Source organism: Triticum dicoccoides, chromosome 3B (assembly GCF_002162155.2).
Source record: "Triticum dicoccoides isolate Atlit2015 ecotype Zavitan chromosome 3B, WEW_v2.0, whole genome shotgun sequence".
NCBI classification, from domain to species: domain Eukaryota; kingdom Viridiplantae; phylum Streptophyta; class Magnoliopsida; order Poales; family Poaceae; genus Triticum; species Triticum dicoccoides.
Genome location: NC_041385.1, coordinates 160,051,213 through 160,070,335, shown reverse-complemented (window position 1 = coordinate 160,070,335; position 19,123 = coordinate 160,051,213). Strand labels below are relative to the sequence as shown.

The 19,123-nt window shown below is 47.0% G+C and overlaps 1 protein-coding gene across 1 annotated transcript; it reads right to left on the bottom strand.

Moving 5' to 3' along the window:
- Positions 1–307: 307 nt before the first annotated feature.
- Positions 308–4,036, bottom strand: LOC119275330 (trans-cinnamate 4-monooxygenase-like). The gene is made up of 4 exons (XM_037556153.1): positions 3,608–4,036; positions 3,041–3,480; positions 1,876–1,997; positions 308–1,163 (listed from the first exon to the last, which is right to left on the bottom strand). Exons 1-4 carry the CDS (start codon positions 3,950–3,952, stop codon positions 565–567), a joined length of 1,506 nt encoding a protein of 501 aa, XP_037412050.1. The 5' UTR covers positions 3,953–4,036; the 3' UTR covers positions 308–564.
- Positions 4,037–19,123: the final 15,087 nt, after the last annotated feature.

Below are 19,123 nucleotides of genomic sequence, written 5' to 3'. Positions count from 1 at the left end.
GAGGGGAGGGAGGGGTGCGGATCCGTAGTTAATACTAGAGATGCTCTTACAAGCCGATCAGCCATCCGTCAACCCAGCTGATCCTGGCCACATAGCTGGTTGACGCCTAATAACTACTTTCTCCGTTCACAAATACTCCCTGTTATACTAAGCTTGAGACACTTATTTTGGGACGGAGGAAGTATAAAATATTTTTACTCTTTTCTAAATCAGGTGTATATGGACGGGACATAGTACCAATGGTTTTATGTAATCCATATCACAATATCCAAAATATTTTATATTTGTGAACGGGACATAGTACCAATGATTTTGACCTTTTCCGGGTTTGCAAAATTTGTAATCATGTCATATTTGGAGCCAAGTTTTACATCACATTGCCAAACTATATGGAAATTTACAACACGACGCCTCACATGAAGACAAATAGGCCAACACCAAAGAAAAATTAAACTTACTACTGCAAAAAACAACACCAAAAAAAAAGAAGGCAAAATACACAGTCACATGCATAGATCCATCTCCCCGCGTCAGCGGGCGCCCATGACCGAAACCTCAATTCAGTTAAGCCTCGAGTGGCTTGCAGACAATGGTGGCGTGCTTGAGGATCTGATTGCTAAACTGCCCGGGCTTCTCGGTGGTGTCGATCTTGTCCTGCCCCGGCGGCGGCAGCAGCTGGAAGTTCTGCACCAGGCGTCCGAGCGTGATGCCGATGATGGGCAGCGCGAGGATGATCCCGGGGCAGCTCCGGCGGCCGACGCCGAAGGGCACGAACCGGAAATCGTTGCCGTGGGCCTCGACGGCCTTCTCCTCCTCGAGGAACCTCTCCGGCCTGAACTCATCGGCGCGCACCCACCGCTTGGGGTCGTTGGCGAGGAACCAGGCGTTGACGAGGATCTTGGACTCGGCGGGGATGTCGTAGCCGGCGAGCTTGGCGTCGCTGAGGTTCATGTGCGGCACCAGGAGCGGGATTGCCATGCGGAGGCGGAGCGTCTCCTTCACCACGGACTGCAGGTAGGGGAGGCGCTCCAGGTCCGGCTCCGTCACCGCCACGCCGGCGCCCAGAACGGCGACGATCTCCTCGCGCAGCTTCTGCTGGATCTCCGGGTGGTTCACCAGCTCCGCGAGGCCCCACTCGATCGACCACAGCGTCGTCTCGATGGCTGCAAAGAATCAATCCAAGCTCCTCGTGAGCAATTTGTTGCATGCATCGACAATTAATTAGGAGGGGAATGTGTTGTAAAGCTGAGCTAAAAAACGAAGTTTGGTGACAAATCACGTGGCTACCATTTGTATATGGTACGTACTCCCTCCGTCCAAAAATACTTGTCATCAAAATGAATAAAAAAAGATGTATTTAGAATTAAAATACATCTAGATACATCTTCTTTTATTTATTTTGACGACAAGTATTTTCGGACAGAGGGAGTATTACAGTATTATACAGCTCAAAGTGTACTCCTAGGCTCTCCGCACGTTCAAGGAATGACACTGGATCACGGACCTAGAAAGTGACACGCTAATGCGCCGCTTAATTAAGAATAAAAAGGTTAGGTGTACGGTGTGCGTGCTTGTGCCGGCCAAGCGCCGCCTAATTAAGAACAAAAAGTTAGGTTAGGTTACCGCCTCTTTGATTATAAAGTTCCATTCGCGCGTGCTACTTTTCATTAACAAAGAAATGGTCGTCACCGAAAACATCATGGTCACATCATACATGACTAAGACTACGTACTTTAACCACTCCACTTGTGTTCTAAAATCTTCATGACAAGGATATATACCCTGTTTCTTTATCAGGTAGAGAGACATGGTTTCGCTTCTCAAAATTAGGCTGGATGGAAAGATGAGTGCACATATTTAGTTGATGAGTTTTACCTGCGACGTTGATGTTCTCGACGATGTAGAGGACGTTGTCGTGGTTGATCTCGCCCTTCCTTTCGGCTTCCAGGATGTGGTCCATGGCGCACCTGATCTCACCCGTCTTCTCCAACGCCTCCCTACAAATGTCATGTTCAGATAAGTTAGAGACCTGTACTTGTTAATTCCCCAGTTGGACAACTGGTGACTAAAGCTTCGCAACAGTAAAATGCCGCCATGTTGCTACGCTGGTTGTTGGCATGATCGATCCGTCCAATATAGAGGATAATGAAACTAACTACTCCATTATCGTACGTGGTCCCAGATGAGGTGCAACATGCAATGGAAAATGGCAAACGAGGAGCAGTACAATTAGCCATTTTAGTCTATTTTCTAACTTGCCGATTTTTCCCCATGGCTTGCTAAGCAGATGTGGATCTGGTGAGACCCGATCCCCTTTGACGAATGATTCAAACAACTTGTGTTGGACGCTTTCCACTGTCGGTGTGATGGTGAATGAGTCGGACTTCCAACCGATTCAGAAAGCAAATTCATCGACTAAAGCCAAAGCTTCGAAAAAGCTGAACCATCACATGATGTGCGGTTGTTCATGTAATCATTAATCTTTGCATGCTACCCGAAGCAAAGAGCTCAAGCTCCTCCCGTGCATCCTGCTGTGCGATGTGGGGAGGCATCTAGCATGGGGCATCCTATGAGTCATTGCGTGTTGGTTTTGGACGAGAGTGACACGATGGATTTGTTGGCCTTGAAAAGGTCAAGCGTAGGTGCCGAGAAGTTTGACCTTGCTGCTCCGCGACGTTACCAACGTCGCTACCAGTGTGATCTGGATCACATCAGCCTACCCAACATGTGCAGGTAGGAGCACCAAACTCGCTCTCCGGCTCACCGATGCATCGCAGCTGGTTAGCTACCACCGCCGGGCAGTTGGCGTGCCTACTATTTCCTCCGTTCCTAAATATTGACCTTTTTAGAGATTTTAACAAGTGACTACATACGAAACAAAATGAATGAATCTACACTCTAAAGTTCATATACATCCGTATTTGATAGTCCATTTAAAATCTCTAAAAAGACAAATATTTAGGAACGGAGGGAGTACTTGCTTAACGTAACATGGATTATCAGTAAAGCGCACCAATTAAGTATAGTCCATTGTACTTACTTGCGCTGCTGGACGAAGTGGTCCTCGAACACCTTCATCCGCTTGGTCTTGAGGTTGGTGCAGCGGTTGAGGTAGCGGCGGAGGAAGGGGCGGAGGACGGGGATGAAGTCGCCGTAGTTGTAGTCGAAGCTCTGGGAGAGGATGCTGCGCTCGGCGTTGAGCGCCTTGAGCTGGTTGAAGAGCGGGTCGGCCACGCTCTCGAACCGGCGGTCGAACATGATGCGGAACATGTCGTTGTACATCATGAGCTGCAGCCTGCGGCGGACCACCACGCCCGCCGTCGCCGCCGCCGGGTCGGCCTTGAGGTCCTCCACCACCAGCCGGGCCTCCTCCTCCCACCCCACGCGGTTCTGCGCCACCACCTTGTTGGTGAAGAAGGGCACCGTCATGATCCGCCGCATCTTGCGCCAGTGGTCGCCGTACACCGTGAACACCATGTCCTGCATTTTTGCACGTTAATTACCCAGCGGTGATTAGACACCCATTAATTACTTCCGCTACTATGTGATCGAGGAGCAGATTAAATCAAGACGAATTGATTCGGTTAATAAGGTAGTATTGATTTACCTGTCCCTTGCCGGTGAAGATGTCGAAGACGACGTTGCGGGTGCGGGAGCCGAACTCGACGCCCTGGGTGTGGAGGACCTCCTTGGCGAGCTCGGGGCTGGAGACGACCACCAGGTTGCGGACGCCCATGCGGAGGAGGAACACCTCGCCGAACCGCTTGGCCAGGCCCATCAGGTTGCGGTGGTTGAGGTCGTCGCCGACCTGCAGCCAGTTGCCGACGATGGGGGCGCCGGAGGGGCCAGGGGGGAGGCGGAAGCGCTTGCCGGTGAGCTTGGCGACGGCGATGGCCAGCACCGCCGCGGCGAAGAGGCCCAGGAGGGCCTTCTCCAGGAGGAGGACGTCCATCGGGGTAGGTGCGGTGTGTGGCTCCTGTGTATGTGTTGCCGTGCTGCGGTGGAGGGCCCGATCGGATCGAGTTAATTTGACGGAAGATTGGGCGCGGTGGGGATTTTATAGCGGGGGATTTGATGGAGGTAGGTGGCAGACTGGACGGATGCGAAGTAGTACACGAGGCTTGCAATTTTGGTGGTTGGGTACCAGTGACGCGGGCCCACTCAAAGCGGGGCCCTGTTTGGAAACCATTTTTATCGAGGATGGGCATGGCGAATCGGGAAAGAGGGCTGGCTCATGTTTGGTGAGTCAAGGGGTTGGCAAGGTCAAAGCTCACAAGTCGCAAGGGTGAGTAGACATGGCGGCCGGAGCACCACCAACCGCACGAGAAAAAAAAAACCGCACGCAGAAACTGTTGGCCGATCCTCGTGGCCCAGGTCAAACCAAGCAAGATGGCGGAACGCAAGGAATGGTGACAACACAACCACTGTGCCTCACCGCCCCCGTATTGCCTGAGCCACAGCCACCTCCTCCGATCGGCGTGTGTCAACCTCCTTCCTCTCCTCTGTCGGTGACGCTTCGGCCATCATGGTGCCCTCATCTCCGACTTCGTGAGAATCGGCCGTGGCATCTCCATCTTCGATTGCCGATCCACACTGTGGGAAATGATTGTGAGCTGCCTAACAAATAGGATTCACAGGGGCACACATCTGCCAAATCCTCTCTGGTTGCTTGATTGTCTCGCAATTCATGAAGTAGTTGAATCCCACATCTGGGCACGGTAAGTTTTAATCGTTGAAACTCACGATTATGCATCTGAAAATTTCTATATTCTCGGTCGCAAGTACCAAGTTTCAGAGTTAAAACTACAAGTGGTTTTTTTGTTGGTTGCGGGTGCTAAAGTCTTGATTTTATCGCTCGATCGTACTAAGCTTCAAGAGTTGAAACTAAACAAAAAACAATCAAAATTCATCAAAACATATTCAAAATGGATCTTATCCGAAAACCCTTGTCACGGAAAACATGAATGAAAATAGAACTTAATTTGGGCTTTTTATTCAAAAGATATAAAAGTTTGAAAACCCAAAGTAAAAAAAAAGCACGTGCAAGGGACTCGGGGCATCCACAACTGTGTGTCCCTAAATCCTCTCCCAAACATGATCTACTCTATAATGACTTACCAATCATTTTTTAGCTGTATTTTTGGGATGGCTTCTCATGTTCTTCTGGTCTGAAACGGAGGTGGTTCAAGGAGGAAAATGCATTCTTACATGAAGATATGTTTGAAACCTAAAGGTTTTGGTGGATTGGGAATTTAGGATTTGGATCTCCACGGCCTTGCGCTCCATGGTAGATGGGAGTGGATGCGTCAAATTGTCCCCACAAAGCGCTAGCAAAAACCGCCGATGGTGTGTAACCCTATGTCTAGCAAGATCTTCGATACTTCCCGAGGTACCCCCCCACCCCCAATTCAAAAAAAGATCTTTAATAGTTCGTGCAAATGTTACTGCGAAATGTGAGGAACATCCTCTTTTGGAAGGATAGATGGAATCAAAGCATGACCGCTGATAAGATTGCGCCTTTAGTTTTGTATAAAGTTCGGAAGAGATGTTTCAATGGGTGCTCAGTGGCTCAGGTGATGTATTTGGGTTCGTGGGTGACTGATATCTCTTGTAGCCTCAATGGCCTTATTCTTTTTTTGAAAGGAACATGATGCATTCCATTAAGTACAAGGGCTGGACAAGTTGCCAGCAACAGCGTCATTTACAAGGGCTGGGTATTGGCCGAGCCAAACCTCACATTTGCTAGCTGCTAATTTAGCACCATACGCAGCTAAACAATGCGCAACTAAATTACAAATCCGAGGACAAGATACAACAGTTACATCATTGAAACCCACTCTCAGTTAAAGCTTAATATCTTTGAAGATAGCTCCTAATGTAGAAAGATCATAGTCTCCATTGCTCACCGCTATCCTCAGTTGCACATAGTCGGTTTCCACAATCACTCGTTGGCAACCCATCTGGATGGTTGTGTTAACAGCATGCAACATTGCCAACGCCTCCGAATGAAGGGCATCCGAGACTTGCTCCAAATTCCCTGCTCCAGCTGCTATTACCATACCAAAATTATTCCTGATAACAAAGCCCCAACCTCGAGAATTTGATTCCTTCAGGAAGGCACCATCAATGTTGATTTTCAGGATTTTTGGTGGAGGTCTGGACCATCTTTCCTTCTGCTGACGTTCATGCATTCTCCCTTCTCGCTTTACCTTCAGAAATTGCATACAAAGATAGTCAATAGAATGATAGATTTCATCAGAAGGTTTGATTTCATTTCCCGCATTTGCACTATTCCTCTCACGCCACCAACACCAAAGGAGAAGGCATGATTTAATTTATTTTCTTTGTCATTGAGGTTCAAAATTTTCTCCAGACAGCCCAATGCACCAGTACAATTTAGAATTTGCAATCTGACACGCTCCAATTGAGCTTTCCTCTAGACTTCCTTAACCCCCTTACACTTAATGAAGCAATGCCCACCATCCTCATTCAAACGAAAACACATAGGACATCGAGTATTGACATGCATACCTCTATGCTGGAGCTTCATGCGCAACGATAAGGTATTTGTAGCCATGCGCCACAAGAAGTGACGAACCTTGCTTGGAAGGGGAAGCGACCATAGCTTCAGCCAATTAAAGCCACATGTATCTTCATCTACACTTGAGGAAGAAGTTAGTCCTGAAATGGATTCACGAGCTATAGTATCTACAACAACTCTATAAGCATATTTGACAAAAAAATTATCTTTTTTTATCATAGTGCCATGCAATGAAATCATCATTATGCACATGAATTGGGATTTGTAGAATAATCTTCACATCTTCAGGGAGAAATGTTTGTCTTACTAAGTGTCCATCCCAATTGTTTGTGGCATCATCAATCAAATCCTTTACTTTAGATATGCCATGAATGGTGTTGATCAAGTTGGTGGAGAGGATGACAAGTTACACTAGAAATGGAGTAGGACGGGCTTGTATACAACACACTTGCTTTATGACTTGTTGTGTCAGGGTACGGTGAGATTCAATTGAGCTCACTACATTTGGAAGAGTTGGGCTCCCCTTACCGGAAAAATCTTCATATGGCTTGTTTTCAATATATAATTTGGTCATATGATTATCGGGTAAGGCATGGCATTCAGGATTATATGAAGCTTTGTTACTTATGCTTGTAGGATGAAGATATTACCGACCACACTCTCATCCAATGTGTTTGAGTGACATATTAGGTGGCATTGTCTCAAGTGACTATTCCCAACTACCAGATCCCCAAAGTGGACTCGCATTGGAAGATGTTGAGATAAGAGATGAGTGCTTGCTTATCAAATGGCTATTCAAATTACTTACCAAGTGTCAAAGTTGAATCCAGCAGATCTTGGGTATGAGGTCCCGAGCTAGTGATCTTGGCTTAGTGGTAACAGGATAAAGAGGGACACACTGTTTTACCCAAGTTTAGGCCCTCTCGAAGAGGTAAAACCCTATGTCTTGCTTCTGTTGTATTGATTGTGGATGGAGTACAAAGTACCTGATGATCTACCTGGAGATTGTATGTGAATGAATCTAACCCTACGGTCTAAACCCCTCGAATTACATAGGCACCGAGGGTACATAAGGTTACATGTAGGTCAGTTACATCAAGGGGTAAACATGCCGATGATTCAAACGTGTCTTGGATTATGCGCCAAGTCTTTGGAGGATTCCATCTTGGGTACGCCGTGGGGCATGACAAAGGGATTCATGGCATGTCAGAGGGGTGCCAGGCAAAGATATCCCAATTTTCCCTAAGGAAATCACGCAGTGCTTCTTCTAGCATTGTGTCTAGCCAAGTTCCAATGGTGGCCATTTTGGACGGATCCTCGGGGTGTACTTGGAATTTAACAATCTCATTGGCTGGTTTAAATGACATTGATTATTACCGCTTGTCAAGGATTACATCGTCTTTATTGACAGTTGTGTGTCGTGTCGATAACTCCCCAGTCGCGAGGGCCTCGGATTCTATCTGCAAGGCCAGCGCCTACTTTTTTTTCTCGACCTTAAGCAATTGATCCGCGTTGCTTTTTACCGTGATCACACACTTGGGCCCTGGCATTTTGAGCTTGATGTAAGCATAATGGGGTACTGCATGAAATTTTGCGAAAACATGACTCGTCCGAGGAGCGCATGGTAGCCACTTTAGAAAGTCACGATGTCGAAGATTAACTCCTCGACTCGATAATCGTCGGGTATTTGGAATATCACATCTAGTGTGACCTTGCATGTGCATCGTGCTTCTTTTCATGGGATTATACCTTTAAAGGTAGTCTGGCTTGGTTCAACGTGTGATCTGTCAAACTGCATCTTTTGCAAACTATCCTAAAAAAATGAGGTATAAGCTGATGTCGCCGTCCATCAGGACTTTGGTCAATCGATATCCATCAATTATAGGGTCGAGGACGAGGGCTGCAACTCATCGGATGTGGACTCCTATCAGTTGGTTCTCATGACCTAATGTGATCGGCATATCCGATCATCTATTATTTGAAGTCACTACATGCATGGTTAACGTGGCATATCTCTCAAGAGATCTTTTTTTGCTGATTCTCTAGGAGTGAGTCTCATATATAATTAGGACTTCTTCATCTTCAGACAGCTGCTTGATTTGATTTGGTGTAATACCTCGACTCATTTGGACACTCAGGATGTCTAGGAGCTCCATTCCTCCCCTTGCTACTTGTCTGACAGTCCAACATGTCCGGAGCATGTTTGTCGATGGTTTTTTAAGGAGACGGAGTGGATTGCACATGGTTCGTCCAATATCATGTCTAGCATCGACTTGGTTCCCTTGCCTGGTTGTTTTTGCTTCTATGTTGGTTGATCGTCGAGTTTACCGGTGCTGGAGCGCTTTGGGCTTTACGATGCGGGCATCTGCCATCCTCACCTGACTCGGGTTTATCCTGGCTCGGATTCTGGTGTCGTTGATTGGCCAACTAGATGTCCTCCATTATGCAGTACCTTGTTACTATATCAGATAGTTTGGCAAATGTTATAAGGCATTTCCATGCCGTAGATTTTCTATTTCCCTTCGTTGCAACAGTTGTGCCGGAATGCCGCTAAGGCCTCCCGGACTGGGCAATCCGAGATTTTGTTTTTTTATGAATAAGAATTGCATACAGAACCATCGGTCTGTCTCTTTTGGCTTTTGTACGACGAATGCTAGATCCTAGATGCCACTTGGCCATGAGTTATTGGGATAGTAGGTGACATGGGGGTGGGTGGGAGAGAAAATTTTATTCCAAATTGATCTGACATCAGCCTCCCTGGTGATCTTTTTCGAGGTTGATCCAGTATATGTTGGGGAACGTAGTAATTTCAAAAAAAATTCTACGCACACGCAAGATCATGGTGATGCATAGCAACAAGAGGGGAGAGTGTTGTCCATGTACCCTCGTAGACCGAAAGCGGAAGCATTTATCAACGCGGTTGATGTAGTCGTACGTCTTCACGATCCGACCGATCCAAGTACCGAACGCACGGCACCTCCGAGTTCTGCACACGTTCAGCTCGATGACGTCATCGCCTTCTCGATCCAGCAAGATGGGCGAAGTAGTAGATGAGTTCCGGCAGCACGACGGCGTGGTGACGGTGTTGGTGAAGAACAATCTCCACAGGGCTTCGCCTAAGCACTACGGAAACTATGACGGAGGATAAACTAGAGGGGACGGGGTTGCCGGCACACGGCTTGGTGTTTCTTGATGTGTCTTTGGTGCTAGCCCTGCCCCTCTATTTATATGTTGAGCCTTGGGGTCGAAACTTGGAGTAAAAGCCTCCACAAAGTCGGTTTCACCCGAAAGGCAAGAGTCCTTCTCGGACTCCAGGGCCAGACGCCAGGGTTCCCGACGTCTGGTCCCTGGCGTCTGGCCCATGGACTCCGCAAAACTTCCTTTTGCGCTTTCCAAAAACCTTGTGGGCTTTCCCCTTTGGCCCAAATAATGTGTTCTCGTATCCAAACATTTCAGCAAACATCTGGAACCCCTTCCGGTGAATTTTGGAACTCTTCCGGAGATCAAACACTATTATCCCATATACCAAACTTTATCTCCGGACCATTCCGGAGTTCCTCGTCATGTCCATGATCTCATCCGTGACTCCAAACAACATTCGGTTACCAACATACATAACTCATATAATACTATATCGTCAACGAAACGTTAAGCGTGCGGACCCTATGGGTTCGAGAACTATGTAGACATGACCTAGAACTTGTTTCCGGTTAATAACCAATAGCGGGACCTGGATGCCCATATTGGCTCCCACATATTCTACGAAGATCTTTATCGGTCAAACCGCATAACAACATACGTTGTTCCCTTTGTCATCGGTATGTTACTTGCCCGAGATTTGATCGTCGGTATCCAATACCTAGTTCAATCTCGTTACCGGCAAGTCTCTTTACTCGTTACGTAATACATCATTCCGTAACTAACTCATTAGCTACATTGCTTGCAAGGCTTATAGTGATGTGCATTACCGAGAGGGCCCAGAGATACCTCTCCGACAATCGGAGTGACAAAACCTAATCTCGAAATACGCCAACCCAACATGTACCTTTGGAGACACCTGTAGTTCTCCTTTATAATCACCCAGTTAGATTGTGACGATTGGTAGCACCCAAAGTGTTCCTCCGGTAAACGGGAGTTGCATAATCTCATAGTTACAGGAACATGTATAAGTCATGAAGAAAGCAATAGCAACATACTAAACGATCAAGTGCTAAGCTAACGGAATGGGTCAAGTCAATCACATCATTCTCCTAATGATGTGATCCCGTTAATCAAATGACAACTCTTTTGTCTATGGTTAGGAAACATAACCATCTTTGATAAACGAGCTAGTCAAGTAGAGGCATACCAGTGACACTATGTTTGTCTATGTATTCACACATGTATTATGTTTCCGGTTAATACAATTCTAGCATGAATAATAAACAGTTATCATGATATAAGGAAATAAATAATAACTTTATTATTGCCTCTAGGGCATATTTCCTTCAGTCTCCCACTTGCACTAGAGTCAATAATCTAGTTCACATCATCATGTGATTTAACACCAATATTCACATCTGTATGTGATTAATACCCATAGTTCACATCGTCATGTGATCAACACCCAAAGGGTTTACTAGAGTCAATAATCTAGTTCACATCGCTGTGTGATTAACACCCAAAGAGTACTAAGGTATGATCATGTTTTTCTCGTGAGAGAAGTTTAGTCAACGGGTCTGTCATATTACAGAGTCGTATGTATTTTTGCAAATATTCTATGTCTACAATGCTTTGCACGGAGCTACTCTAGCTAATTGCTCCCACTTTCAATATGTATCCAGATTGAGACTTAGAGTCATCTGGATCGGTGTAAAAGCTTGCATCTATGTAACTCTTTACGATGAACTCTTTTATCACCTCCATAATCGAGAAACATATCCTTATTCTACTAAGGATAATTTTGACCAATGTCCAGTTATCTACTCCTAGATCACTATTGTACTCCCTTGCCAAACCAGGGCAGAGTATACAATAGTTCTGGTCCATAGCATGGCATACTTTTATAGAACCTATGACTGATGCATAGGGAATGACTTTCATTCTCTCTCTATTTTCTGTCGTGGTCGGGTCTTGAGTCTTACTCAATTTCACACCTTTGCAACATAGGCAAGAAATCTTTCTTTGACTGTTCCATTTTGAACTATTTCAAAAAAATTATCAAGGTATGTACTCATTGAAAAATCTTATCAAGCGTCTTGATCTATCTATATAGATCTTGATGCTCAATGTGTAAGTAGCTTCACTGAGGTCTTTCATTGAAAAACTTTTTATTCAAGTATCCTTTTATGCTATCCAGAAATTCTATATCATTTCCAATCAACAATATGTCTTGCACATATAATATCAGAAATGCTACAGAGCTCCCACTCACTTTCTTGTAAATACAGGCCTTTCCAAAAGTCTCTATAGAACCATATGCTTTGATCAACTCATCAAAGCATATATTCCAACTCCGAGATGCTTGCACCAGTCCATTGATGGATCGTTGGAGCTTGCACATTTTGTTAGTACCTTTAGGATTAACAAAACCTTCTGGTTGCATCATATACAACTCTTCTTCAATAAATCCATTAAAGAATGTAGTTTTTGACATCCATTTGCCAGATTTCATAACATGTGATAATTGCTAACATGATTCGGACAGACTTAAGCATCGCTACAGTTGAGAAAATCTCATTGTAGTCAACACCTTGAACTTGTCGAAAAACTTTTTGTGACAAGTCGAGCTTTGTAGATAGTAACACTACTATCAGTGTCCGTCTTCCTCTTGAAGATCCATTTATTTAATTTGGCTTGCTGATCATCGAGCAAGTCAACCAAAGTCCACACTTTGTTCTCATATATGGATCCTATCTCAGATTTTATGGCCTCAAGCCATTTCGCGGAATCTGGGCTCATCACCGCTTCCTCATAGTTCGTAGGTTCATCATGGTCTAGTGACATGACTTCTAGAACACGATTACCGTACCACTCTGGTGTGGATCTTATTCTGGAAGACCTACGAGGTTCGGTAGTAACTTGATCTGAAGCTTCATGATCATCATCATTAGCTTCCTCACTAATTGGTGTAGGAATCACAGGAACTGATTTCTGTGATGAAGTACTTTCCAATAAGGGAGCAGGTACAGTTACCTCATCAAGTTCTACTTTCCTCCCGCTCACTTTTTTCGAGAGAAACTCCTTCTCTAGAAAGGATCCATCTTAGCAACGAATAACTTGCCTTCGGATCTGTGATAGAAGGTGTATCTAACATTTTCCTTTGGGTATTCTATGAAGATGCACTTCTCCGATTTGGGTTCGATCTTATCAGGTGAAAACTTTTTCACATAAGCATCGCAACCCCAAACTTTAGGAAACGACAACTTTGGTTTCTCGCCAAACCACAGTTCATAAGGCGTCGTCTCAACGGATTTTGATGGTGCCCTATTTAAAGTGAATGCAGGTGTCTCTAATGCATAACCCCAAAATGATAGTGGTAAATCGGTAAGAGACATCATAGATTGCACTATATCCAATAAAGTACGGTTATGACGTTCGGACACACCATTAAGCTGTGGTGTTCCAGGTGGCATGAGTTTGTGAAACTATTCCACATTGTTTTAATTGAAGACCAAACTCATAACTCAAATATTTGTCTCCGCGATCAAATTGCAGAAACTTTATTTTCTTGTTACGATGATTCTCCACTTCACTATGAAATTCTTTGAACTTTTCAAATGTTTCAGACTTGTGCTTCATTAAGTAGATATACTCATATCTTCTCAATTCATCTTGTGAAGGTCAGAAAATAACGATACCCGCCACAAGCACCAACACTCATTGGATCTCATACATCAATATGTATTATTTCCAACAAATCTTTGCTCGCTCCATTGTTCCGGAGAACGGAGTCTTAGTCATCTTGCCCATGAGGCATGGTTTGCAAGCATCAAGTGATTCATAATCAAGTTTCTTCATGCGCTTTACACCAATATGACCTAAATGGCAGTGCCACAAATAAGTTGCACTATCATTATTAACTTTACATCTTTTGGCTTCAATATTATGAATATGTGTATCACACGATCGAGATCCAACAAACCATTTTCATTGGGTGTATGACCATAGAAGGTTTTATTCATGTAAACAGAATAACAATTATTCTCTAACTTACATGAATATCCATATTGCAATAAACATGATCAAATCACATTCATGCTCAACGCAAACACCAAATAACATTTATTTAAGTTCAACACTAATCCCGAAAGTATTGGGAGTGTGCGATGATGATCATATCAATCTTGGAACCACTTCCAATACACATCGTCACTTCACCCTCAACCAGTCTCTGTTTATTCTGTAACTCCTGATTCGAGTCACTAATTTTTAGCAACCGAACAAGTATCAAATACTCAGGGGCTACTGAGGGAGTCCTGGACTAGGGGGTGTCCGGATAGCCGAACTATCATCATCGGCTGGACTCCAAGACTATGAAGATACAAGATTGAAGACTTCGTCCCGTGTCCGGATGGGACTTTCCTTGGCGTGGAAGGCAAGCTTGGCGATATGGATATGTAGATCTCCTACCATTGTAACCGACTCTGTGTAACCCTAGCCCTCTCCGATGTCTATATAAACCGGATGGCTTTAGTCCGTAGGACGAACAACAATCATACCATAGGCTAGCTTCTAGGGTTTAGCCTCCTTGATCTCGTGGTAGATCTACTCTTGTAACACACATCATCAATATTAATCAAGCAGGATGTAGGGTTTTACCTCCATCAAGAGGGCCCGAACCTGGGTAAAACATCGTGTCCCTTGTCTCCTGTTACCATCCGCCTAGACGCACAGTTCGGGACCCCCTACCCGAGATCCGCCGGTTTTGACACCGACATTGGTGCTTTCATTGAGAGTTCCTCTGTGTCGTCACCGATAGGCTCGATGGCTTCTTCGATCGTCAACAATGACGTAGTCCAGGGTGAGACCTTCCTCCCCGGACAGATCTTCGTATTCGGCGGCTTTGCACTACGGGCCAATTCGCTTGGCCATCTGGAGCAGATCGAAAGCTACGCCCCTGGCCGTCAGGTCAGATTTGGAAGTTTGAACTTCACGGCTGACATCCGCGGGGGCTTGATCTTCGATGGATTCGAGCCACAGCCAAGCGCGCCGCACTGTCACGACGGGCATGATTTAGCTCTGCAGCCGGACAGTACCCTGGAGGCCGCACTCGAGCCCGCTCCGATCTTCAATTCGGAGCCGGCTGCGCAGATCGAGGACCGATGGGTAGACACCGCCTCGGGGGCTGCAACCTCTATGGCGATAGAGCCGAACACCGACCTTGTCCCTCATGAAGCTCGTGACTCCGAGGTGCCGGACTCCTTGCCGGACTCCGAACCTCCCGCGCCCCCTCCAATCGAATCCGATTGGGCGCCGGTCATGGAGTTCACCGCTGCGGACATCTTTCAACACTCACCTTTCGGCGACATCTTGAGTTCGCTAAAGTATCTCTCGTTATCAGGAGAGCCCTGGCCGGACTGCGGTTAGGACGGTTGGGATGCGGACGACGAAGAAATTCAAAGCCCACCCACCACCCACTTAGTAGCCACTGTCGACGATCTAACCGACACGCTAGACTTCGACTCCGAAGACATCGATGGTATGGACGATGATGCCGGAGACGACCAAGAACCAACGCTTACCGGGCACTGGAAAGCCACCTCATCATATGACATATACATGGTGGATATCCCAAAGGATGGGAATGGCGAAGGAACAGCGGAGGATGACCCCTCCAAGAAACAGCCCAAGCGCCGGGGTCAGCGGCGCCGCTCTAAATCCCGCCACAGCAAGAATGAAGATTCCGGCACCGGAGATAATAACATCCCAGACAGTGCCGAAGACAACCCACTCCAGCAAGATTCAGCACAGGAGGACGGAGACGCCAGCCCTCATGAGAGAGCGGCAGAAGAAGAGGTAGAGGATTATATGCCTCCCTTCGAAGACGAGGCAAGCCTCGACGATGACGAATTCGTCGTGCCTGAGGATCCCGTCGAACAAGAGCGTTTTAAACGCAGGCTTATGGCCATGGCAAACATCCTCAAGAAAATGCAGCAACAGCTTAGAGCTGATCAAGATCTGCTAGCCGACAGATGGACTGAAGTCCTCACAGCCGAAGAGCATGAGCTCGAACGCCCCTCCAAAAGCTACCCCAAACGCAAGCTGCTCCCCCGATTAGAGGAGGAGCCATATGAACCCGCATCACCAGCAGACAATACGGCTGACCGACCACCCCGTGGTCGCGACAGAGAGGCCTCTAGGCCCTTCACTAGAACCGTACCCCGGCATCGCTCGAAAAGCACAAGGCCACAGGGGAACGCTCCGGACTTGCGAAATATATTGGAGGATAAGGCAAGACAAGCAAGATCGATCTATGGATCGCGTTGGCGCCCATGATACGTGACGACAACCGTCGCGCCGGACACAGTAAGTCCGGCCGGGCCGAACAAAATAGACAAAGCTCTTTTGAGCTCCGTCGTGATATCGCCCAGTATAGAGGCGCCGCACACCCACTATGCTTCGCAGATGAAGTAATGGATCATCAAATCCCCGAAGGGTTTAAACCCATGAATATTGAATCTTACGATGGCACAACAGACCCCGCGGGTTGGATAGAAGACTATCTCCTTCACATCCACATGGCCCGCGGTGACGATCTTCACGCCATCAATCCCACTCAAGCTTAAATGACCAGCCTGGCATTGGCTTAACAGCTTGTCAGCAGAGTCAATTGGGAGTTGGGAAGACCTGGAATCCGCATTCCTCGATAACTTCCAAGGCACGTATGTGCGACCACCAGACGCTGACGACCTAAGCCATATAATTCAGCAGCCAGACGAATCGGCCAGACAATTCTAGACACGGTTCTTAACCAAGAAAAACCAAATCGTCGACTGTCCGGATGGGGAGGCCCTCGCGGCCTTCAAACATAACATCCGCGACGAGTGGCTTGCCCGGCACCTGGGACAGGAAAAGCCGAAATCCATGGCCGCCCTCACATCACTCATGACCCGCTTTTGCGCGGGTGAGGACAGCTGGCTAGCACGCAGCAACAACCTCAGCAAAAATTCTGGCAGTCCGGATATCAAGGACCGTAGTGGCAGGTCGCGTCGCAACAAAAACAAACGCCGCATTAACGGCGATAATAGTGAAGATACGACAGTCAATGCCGGATCCAGAGGCTCTAAACCCGGTCAGCGGAAAAAGCCATTCAAAAGAACTACTTCGGGTCCGTCCAATTTGGACCGAATACTCGACCGCTCGTGCCAGATACACGGCACCCCCAAAAAGCCAGCCAACCAAACCAACAGGGACTGTTGGGTATTCAAGCAGGCAGGCAAGTTAATTGCCAAAAACAATGACAAGGGGCTGCATAGCGATGACAAGGAGGAGACCCGACCGCCGAACAATAGAGGACAGAAGGGTTTCCCCCCACAGGTGCGGACGGTGAACATGATATACGCAACGCACATACCCAAAAGGGAGCAGAAGCGTGCACTCAGGGATGTATACGCGATGGAGCCAATTGCCCCGAAGTTCAATCCATGGTCCTCCTGCCCGATCACTTTTGACCGAAGGGACCACCCCACCAGCATCCGCCACGGCGGATTCGCCGCATTGGTTTTAGACCCAATCTTCGATGGATTTCACCTCACCAGAGTCCTGATGGACGGTGGCAACAGCCTGAATCTGCTTTATCAGGATACAGTGCGCAAAATGGGCATAGACCCCTCAAGGATTAAACCTACCAAGACGACCTTTAAAGGCGTCATACCAGGTGTAGAATCCAATTGTACAGGCTCAGTTACACTGGAAGTGGTCTTCGGATCCCCGGATAACTTCCGAAGTGAGGAGTTAATCTTCGACATAGTTCCGTTCCGCAGCGGCTATCATGCTCTGCTCGGACGTACCGCATTCGCAAAGTTCAACGCGGTGCCGCACTACGCATACCTCAAGCTCAAGATGCCAGGCCCTCGAGGAGTCATCACGGTCAACGGAAACACTAAACGCTCTCTCCTAACGGAGGAACATACAGCGGCTCTCGCGGCAGAAGTATAGTGCAGCCTCTTAAGGCAATTCTCGAGTCCGGCCGTTAAGCGACCGGACACGGCTAAACGCGCCCGGAGTAACCTACAACAATACCACCTGGCACGTTCCGAGCACGCGTAGCAGTGGGGCCCCAACCCCAGCCCCTGCAAAACGTCAAGACAGGTCCTTCGCGTACACCATTATGCTCTGAAGATACCATGGGCATGGGGAGAGGGGCACGACCACGATAGGCCCAGAATGCAGCTCAACCACACCAGGGGCTCTCAAGTGTGTCGCTTTTTTTTCTTTTCTTTTTCCTTTTTTACCCACAGGACTCCGTTCGTCAGAGGCCCTGTCCGGCAGCAGACCTGCCTAACTCACGATGCAACAGCCAGGGAAGGAGAAAGGCTACAACGAATATCCAGGTGGTCTCCATTACGAGCATTAAATCTGTTTTATGCACCATTCCGCAGCCTACCCCTGGAGGGGGACATGTTTAATAGTCCCATCCCTTGCTTATCACACCATTTGTATTGTTCTGCATTTACAGTAGTTTTTCTTAAATAAGTAATGCAGCACCTTTTTGCTTCCAATTGCATTTATTTCTTATACATATGTTCATTTATGACATGTTGCATCCGTACATTTTGGTACGGCTAAATACACCAGGGGCTTATGTTTCCCACATCATGGTGTGATAAGTCCAAACACTTTCACAAGTGCGGCACCCCGAACTTATAGCATTATATCCATCGGCTCAGAATCATGTCTTGGGTCAATAGTTGGGTTTGCCCGGCTCCCATGTTTTGGTACCTTACGTTCCGTTGCATCGGCTAAGGTACCACTGGGAGAACCACTGCGATTGCGCCCCAGTTGAGGTGGGCGAGCGCCTCAGTGGAGAAAGCTAAAACTAACCGTCATGATGAGGCGAGAGCCGGTCGCTGTTCGAGAGGTTTTTTGCGAGTCCCTAAAGACTTATGCCGCTTAGAGCGAGGAGCCGGCTTTGTCCGGCCCAGACGTGGATAGCGCCCCAAATTCGGCCTTCCGAAGACTAGGGGCTTCACCGAAATTTAAAATTATAGAATTCTATGGCTAAGTGAGAGTGTTCAAGCATTATAAGTCCGGTTGCCTTGTTCGTTGTGTTGAGCGCCTCCCTACACTAGTGCAAAACCGGGCAAAAGCACCGGTTCGTAAGGCCCTTTAGTGCCGGTTCCATAACCGGCACTAAAGTGTGGTCACTAAAGGCCCCCCCCCCCTTTAGTACCGGTTCTGCACGAACCGGTGCTAAAGGGCAACCACGTGGAACGAGCCAGCTCCGGGGGCCTGGAGCCCTTTAGTACCGGTTGGTAACACTAACCGGTACTATAAGGTTTGGGGGTTTTTAGTTTTATGATTTCTTTTTCATTTAATTTTGTGTTTCCATTTTAATTCTTTTTCGTTTGCTGGTATTTTACGATACTACACATTGTAAAC